Source organism: Xiphophorus maculatus, chromosome 20 (assembly GCF_002775205.1).
Source record: "Xiphophorus maculatus strain JP 163 A chromosome 20, X_maculatus-5.0-male, whole genome shotgun sequence".
Taxonomy (NCBI): Eukaryota; Metazoa; Chordata; class Actinopteri; order Cyprinodontiformes; family Poeciliidae; genus Xiphophorus; species Xiphophorus maculatus.
This window is the reverse complement of record NC_036462.1, coordinates 6,563,357-6,571,171: the sequence shown is the minus strand read 5'-3', so window position 1 is coordinate 6,571,171 and position 7,815 is coordinate 6,563,357. Positions and strand designations below refer to the sequence as shown.

Below are 7,815 nucleotides of genomic sequence, written 5' to 3'. Positions count from 1 at the left end.
ATAATATTAAATTAATTTATACTTTGAATGTTAAGATATGCAATCAAATGAAGAAATGTTAGTTTCTAAATTCATCAAAGTAATACATTTAGACTGAATATTCATTTAATTCTATGTCTTGCCACATGCCTGTTATTTTAAAATGGTTATCTAAAAGGTTTGTTCCACCAGAAAACTATTTATAGTCTATTAAAACAGTTAAATGTAATAGTCATAGCAAACGACATTAAAATCAACAAATCGTGATTGTCATTTTAAATCTACTTCCAAAAAAAATCGTGATAGATTTTTTACGGTTTATTATTGCCCTCTTGTGGTCATCATTGGAAACTACAGCTTAACTGATGAGTTTGAATAAAAGCATAGTCCTTCATTTGACCACGCAGATGTTCGTACTTTAAACTTTTGACTTTGTATGTGTGTGCCACTAATCTTGAGATTTAAAAAGTGCATACCACATTTTTTTATTATTATTTTTTGTTAACATTATATGCTATAACATCAGCGTTCAGGTTGGTGGTATGAATATAATGGCATTATATTAAGACAGTAAAACTGGAGTTGTATCATGAGAACTAGGCTAAATTGAAAAACAGAGGACTCAGGACTTACTCGGCATGTTTTAGATGCGTCCTAACAACTTTCTGCAAACTTTCTGAGAAGGATGTGGTCAGCTGCGCAACGGATTGTGGAGTTTCTTTGCTTTCTGCTCTTGTTTCTTTGGGCTGCGATTTAATGGCCGGAGCAAGAAAACCTCCGGAGACTAATTTCTAATTTGTCTTATGACTGGAACAGTATTTTTCTCCACCGCTTATGGCGTTTCAGATTTTTGCGAGTGCAAAAGTAATGTACAGCGAAAGAATCGAACTTATTGAGCACGGTTGTTTCACATATTATCTTCCCCGGAAACAACGTTTCGCTCCTTAACAGTTCCACAACACCCGTGTTAGAGTTGTTTTGCTGTTTGCCGTTATCTCATTTTGGCGTCATGAGTGCTGAAAACTCTGATGAAACTTTGTCGGTGCCTTTACGAAACATATTGAACTCTATTCAGTGTATCAGAGACCGAGTCCGAGGTAAATATGAAAAGTTATTTATTGCGGAGGGAATGCAAAAATACCGCTGCATGCTAATCTTTAGCTAGCGATTAAAGCCGCATGGAGTGTCTGTTAAAATCCGTTTTTCTGTTGTTTGTTTACTTCTCTGCTTTTAGTATATTCACGGTCAACTCTTTCATTTACCCCAGTGTTGTTTTCATATATCATAGCTTAGATCCTAGCACAACGTACAAAAGCATGTATAATATGTCATTATTATGATTAACTGCCTTTGTTGTTGTTGTTTTTTAAGAAAACTAAATACGTTTTAGGCTTTGTTTGATTTTTATCTGCCTTAAATTACTTAAATTATTGTCATAAAGCTGCTCTAGTTTAAAAACTATAACTAGTAGACTCTTCAGACCTGGACTACAGTATTACATACTGATATCAGAATATTAAAAACCGAGTTTGTGATTTGTCAAACCTTTATTTGATTTGTGAAGCTACGATAAGATCGATTTCAGCACCGTTTCTGCTTCTTATTATATTGTAGATTTTAAACCAGAGCAAATTAAAGACGCTCAACATAGTGAAAAATTCGGTGAAATTGCCATTTTCAGAATGACTTTTGGTTTGGTTTGGAATTGGTTCTTGTAATCAAGAACCAAATTCATCTTTGTATTACTGTCATAAATATTTCTGAAGATTGCATCTTAGAAAAGAGATATGTAGTGTAGTCTGATTGCCAAACAGCTTCTAAAAATCCCAAATACTTTGATATAAAACAACTAAATAGATCAATATACTTTGATTAAAAACTAACTCGCATAGGTAGGCCTATCTCTGCTACTATTTAACATGTTAGACAATTATTATTGAGACATTTTCTTAAGAAGTAGAAGCAAGTAGACCTAATCCATGGTGTGAAAAAATGTTTTATCTTATAATTCAGCTAAAGAGTGTTCTTTGTATTTTTTCCTTTAGATGGAGAATCAAATGAGAGAGACGGAGCATTCAATCTCTCCAACTTCTGGGACACTTTGAGTTGAGTTTTCTTAACAGATCTACCATTTTCTAGACCCCATGTGGCTTTAAATGACCTCCCATCTTGTTAGTGGGCATCTTTTTTCACAGATCCAGTTGTGCACAATAAGATGATAGTAGCTATAGTAATATACAATCCCAGTTTTTTTCATAATAGTGCTCCTTCAGGACATTTTTGTCTTCACACATCATCGCACATTACAATAAAGCATTAGTTGACTTTCACATAAAAATATTATTTCTTATCTGTTGAATATTTTGAAAATGTTCCCAAACTTTTCTTCCCTTTTCCTCAGACCAGGCAGTGAAGGCTGTGTCACATGAAGCAACTAAACTGAGCCTGGCCTTCTCTAGACCTCCTCTTCCATCTTTACAAGTCAGTTTGTTATTTTCAACAAAGTTAATCGTTTCTTTACACAAAATTCTGCTCATTCATTCAGGTCTCACAAAGAAAACATCTAAAAGCATCTAATTCTTCTAAGTTGTCTGTTTTAGGAATTCTGTTGATTTTCTCCACGTTGAACTGCCATATAAGCGTATTATTGTATCCTAAAAACAAACTTGCTTGTCTTGCAGGATGGAGAAAAGCTGTCAGAGTCCATATTGAAAAGCGTCCTGACGCTGTCGACTGTGTTTTACTGGCTACCCAAAAGCCAAGGTGACTCTTAAACTGTATCAAGTTTGATTTTTATTAGCAAAATAAAGTAGATCTGAGTAAAAGAGCATAGTTGGGTAGTAACTAGTTACATTTACTCAATTATTTCAGTAACTTTTGAAAAAAAAAACTTTTAGGAGTAATTTCACTATGCTGTACTTTTTACTTTTACTTGAGTAATTTTATTATGAAGCATCTCTACTCTTACTTGAGTAAAATTTCTGGATTTTCTATCCACTGAAATGAAAAGCAAACATGTTTTAACCAAAAATTCACCAGACATAGACACACACCTGCAGTTTTTATTAAAGTTTTATAAAATTTTTATTGGAAAACTTATTTGGAAAAATTTGATTTTTTTCACTTATATGAATTATTGTCATTTTGGTCCTTAAAATGACAAAATGTCCACATGTCCCATGTCTACTCTTACCTGATCACCTTTTTTGGGTACTCTGCCTACCTCTGCTGAAGAGTGATTAATATTTGTGGCTGCACTGTAAGTCTGGCTGAGTATTTTAGTCCTGTCTGTGTCTCAGGGGTGACGCTACGGCGGCAGGTCAGGGACGCCACTGTGGAGGTGCTGGATGGCGTTTTACAGCTTCTGGAGGTCATAATCAGCTCACCACTGCAAAGGTGCACACATCACTGTCACACAAACACCATGGGAGGAATTACAAAGCATCCAGCCTCCAACATCTGTGGCTGCTGTTTTCTTAAGGCTGTTTGCCTTTTTTTCACTGGATTCACAAAGCAAATTACACTAAATGTTTCACCCATCAAGTCCAGCAGATTGGAGGAATATTCACCTATTTCTGCACCATAGTTGTCCTCTCTTCACCCAGAAGTGCTGACCTTTCATGACCAGAGAAATGTCGAAGGTTGTAGAAATCCCCTGTTATTTTTGCTTCAAGTTTTAAAATTTCCCAAGAATTTGCATCAGGGTGAAAAATATTCTTTTAGCCTTTGTCCAATTTGGCATATCACCTCTTCTCTGAGACACATCTCTGTACCTCTTGACAATTTCAGATGTTTCAAGATTTAATAAAACTAATCTACTGTTTTGGAACTGCAACTCAACCATAACACAGATTTCATCTACCTCTTTTTGAATATATCCTCCACAAAACACTGAGTCAAGTCAAGTTTATTTGTGTAACAATCGAAGTCAACTCTAAACAGCTGGGATTTAGCCTGGATTTAAAGGAACTCTGGGTTTCAGTTGTTTTGCAGTGTTTTTTGTTCCAGATTTGTGGTGCATAGAAGCTGAATGCTGCCTCTCCATGGTTCTGGTTCTGGTTCTGGGGATACAGAGCAGACCTGAACCAGAAGACCTGAGATGCTGACTTTATAAAAGTTAGCATTTAGACCCCTTTCAACTTGTTTGAATGCTGTTTGCAAGCAGCTCGTAATAAGAAATATTCTTTTTGCCAGGAAAAAACCATCAAACAAATCAGGAAGTTGTTGGATATCTTCCCTCATTTGTATGCAGCTTCATCATTTCCCTCTATCTGCTCTTCTCTCTGCTGCCATTCAGCCTGACCCAGGAGCAGATCACGTCCACTGGAGGAGTTTGGTCTGCCTGTGATCGCTTTGCTCAGCTACCAAAAGGTAAGCAGAAACAAATAAAGTAAAACTCGGCTGTAAAATGTTGACCAGCTTTTTTACCCGACAATGAACATTTTTTTATATCACCATTATTAACCTTTGCATTTTTTTACCACAACATTGCTTCTAGTTTTCAGGTAGTCATATTTAATATTTAATGGTGAGATATTTGTCATAAACACTGAAAGTGTGTATCAAGTTTCCCACACTTAATGATGTAGGAATGACAGTGTTTACTTACGTTTGACTTACCACGAAGGCCATTTGTCTCTGTGCGTTTGCCACTTATGAATGCAAAATTACATTTTTGGGCAGTAAAATTAAATTTTTTATCTCCATTTCCAGTCCTGTGCATAAACAGGGACAGCAAACCTCCTTATACTGATGACAAACTGTTTTACAACAACTGGTAATCATTCTGCAAAGAATACCAAACAGATTTGGTCTGTTTTATTTCTATAAAATAATCAGAATAAATGACCATAGAACCATATTTGCACACTGCTGCTGCTCAGGTTTAAACTGGAAAACATCTATCAGAGAATAAATAAAATATAATTTAAAAAAACTGCTGGTTGCATAAATATTCATAAATTTAACCTTTAAATACCAAATATTGACCATTTTTATTTTAAAATTTCCTGTTCTCCTTCATTGCCCTTTGTATTAAACCAAAGATTAGCATAATATATGTACAATATTTACCCTTAAATGAAACTTGTTTTCATTGACTCCCATTATAACAACATATTTCTCATACCATGTTGTCCTCAAATAGCAACAAAGTATTAGATTAAGAGTCTTAAACTCATTTGTTGAGTATTCATTTTACACCCACTGTGCATTTTATTTGTTTTAGTGTTTTGATATTTGGTTAAAAGAAAAATGCTAAAGAGAAGACGTTAGATGTCCAGATTGGGTTTAACTTATTTTCCACTGTCTGGATCAGCAGTCTGTTTTACTTACTTTGACACGCAGAGATCTTAACATGTTTATTATTGGAAAAATTTGTATTTTACAGACAACAAGGAAGCCCTGCTGGTCGTTGTGTCCTCTCAGTCTGGAGTTGTAAAAGATGCTGTTGAGGAAATGGAACAGGTAAACACTAACACGCTTTTCAAAGTTTTTTTCTTTTTTTGTCAAACGGAAACCTCATATTTTATTTGAACTTTTAGTTGTTTCTGTATACTTAAAAACCAAATGTTTACACATTAATCCGGATTTATTGCTTAGAACCAACAGCTGCTCTCTCCTTCACATTCACAGGTTTTATCCGAAACCCAGGATCCGTTCGGCGACTTCCTCATTGACGACCCGGACGACGACAATCCCCGAGGCAACCAGGACGTTTACCTGTCAGAGAAGGACCGCCAGGTGATCAGTGCATGTCAGGGGTTAATGAAAGCAGCTGCTGCTTGTCTGAGGAAACTGAGGTCAGCCGTCAAGGCCAACGGTGACGCTGCCGACCCTCAAAAGGTCGCTCAGCTGGACGACCTGGCCGACATCAGCCGGGAAATCAGCCCCAGGTAAATAGACGGTGTTGTTGTTTCTGTTGGATTTTACATAGAGAATGAAAAAGGTTGCAACTAAATGGGAAAAGTTAATGATGGTACATTAACAAAGCAGGCTCCTGCTGATTGAATTACAAATTTAAATCAAAATATGTTGGTTTGTGCCAGCAGGTTCAAGTTATTTGCAGGATGTTTTGACTTGTATTGTTTCCTTCACATGATGTCAAACGTTTAGTTTTTTTTTTTAAACTCAAATGAAGATATTTCTGTCAACGTTAATGTTTTCTATTGCAGTGTGGACGATCTCGCCCTCTGTCTCTACCCACCCGTGAATTACAGTGGAGTGGAAAACCACGTAAGACAACCCTGCATTCTTTCTGATTGGAAAAATAGAATAAATTTATTCTTTAATCTCCCTCAAAATAATAAGGTTGTTATTTTAAAAGCTTTAAAAAAAAATATTTTTGATATTTGAGGCATTTCCATAACATTGACACTGAGTTCTTTTGTTTTATGTCCTTCTGAAGAATAATAAACATTTTCTTTTTCTCCATTTAGACGTCTAAATTGGCAGTGATTTTAAGGAAACTTTTGGACCTAATTAGGTAAGATTGATTTATCCACAGTAGCTTGTATGTGTGAAAATCAAGAGTGCATGATATACAGAAAAAACCTAGTTGTGATATTTATGCAGAACATTACAACGATCATATTGATTACAGTTTTTTTGTCATAAATGAAATGATCTCAATGGACCTATACTTTTCTTTTATATAAATATTAAGGGATTACTGACTTAAAACAAGTTCAAACATCTTGTGAAAAGTTACTTGTAAATTAGTTTTATCTTGTATTAAGTGTACTAAGATATTTGCACAAGAAACTAGTCAAAAATACTTAAAATTGTGTTTTTGGAACTTGATAAATACAGAAAACTGTTTTCAATAGTCACCTCTAAAATGGGCTAATAAGATTAATCTTTTTTCAGTGTAATGTTTTGTTTTCAGCATGTTGTCTTTGATCCGGCATTAAAAAGATTTGTTTGTGATAAATGTTGCTGTTTTAGTGCTGACAGCTTTGACTTGTGCTCACCCTCCAGATCCAGCCATGTGTGTGGAGAAGCAGAGCTGACCTGGGTTCAGTTTTTCGAGACAGCCGTCGATCACAATGTTCAGAAAGCCAAAGAATCGATTGAGCTGGACGGCTAATTTAATAAAAAGTTTGTAACATGCATCAAATGGCTGCCTTTATATTTTGGTTTATGCACCAGAAAAGAAAAATGAGAACAAATTAAAAGACAACATAAAAGCTGGAAATACATTTCAACTGTATAATTTCCACTCTGTCCCAGCTCATTATTTGTTGGACTTGAAATGTTTTGAAAGTAAAATATTTTTTCAGAGCTCTTTATTAAATAAAGTCAGAGGATTTGCTTTCTTTAAAGCTTTTGTTTTGCTTTTTTTTTACAACTGAACATTAGAGCCAGACTGAGAGGTTTTCATTTTTTTAAGTAATAATACTTGTAATAATTAAATTATAATATGACAATAGAAAAAAGATGCAATATTACCAGATGGAAAAGTTGTTTTAACTATCGAAATGCAAAGTTTTGACAGTTATCGAGATCTGACCGTTCAGCAAATCCATACTTCTTTCTTCAAAATAAACAGTCATTTGCATCATTTCTAAGACCTGCTACTTAGAATAATTTGATGCTGATGTGTTAAAGATTTTATATTTCCTTATTTGTAAAACCGATTAAAAACAAAAGACATAACTTTGTAAGATGTTCTGCATTCCTCATTTTATTTTTATTAATATTTCAGGGAGGAATTCTCTTAAAATTACTACTTCATTCTCCTGACCTTATTCTGATCATCTAATTTTACAGTAATATAATGACTGTATTCTCACTTTATTACAACTTTATTCTGGTAATATAACTTTATTCTCATAT

General features: G+C 34.7%; 1 protein-coding gene across 1 annotated transcript; it reads left to right on the top strand.

Annotated features, from left to right (window-relative positions):
- Window positions 1–906: 906 nt before the first annotated feature.
- ccndbp1 (cyclin D1 binding protein 1) lies at window positions 907–7,600 on the top strand. Its single transcript, XM_005807556.3, has 11 exons — window positions 907–1,076; window positions 2,025–2,084; window positions 2,381–2,460; window positions 2,661–2,742; window positions 3,279–3,375; window positions 4,277–4,350; window positions 5,369–5,445; window positions 5,614–5,873; window positions 6,153–6,213; window positions 6,417–6,463; window positions 6,958–7,600. The coding sequence occupies exons 1-11, from the start codon at window positions 989–991 to the stop codon at window positions 7,064–7,066; spliced, it is 1,035 nt and encodes a 344-aa protein (XP_005807613.1). The 5' UTR covers window positions 907–988; the 3' UTR covers window positions 7,067–7,600.
- Window positions 7,601–7,815: the final 215 nt, after the last annotated feature.

Excerpts from the sequence above, each read along its gene's own strand:
- ccndbp1 (XM_005807556.3), top strand. The coding sequence starts at position 989 with ATGAGTGCTGAAAACTCTGATGAAACTTTGTCGGTGCCTTTACGAAAC. Across the intron at positions 5,874-6,152 it reads AGCCGGGAAATCAGCCCCAG|TGTGGACGATCTCGCCCTCT; the intron begins GTAAATAGACGG and ends TTTCTATTGCAG. Across the intron at positions 6,214-6,416 it reads ACAGTGGAGTGGAAAACCAC|ACGTCTAAATTGGCAGTGAT; the intron begins GTAAGACAACCC and ends TTCTCCATTTAG.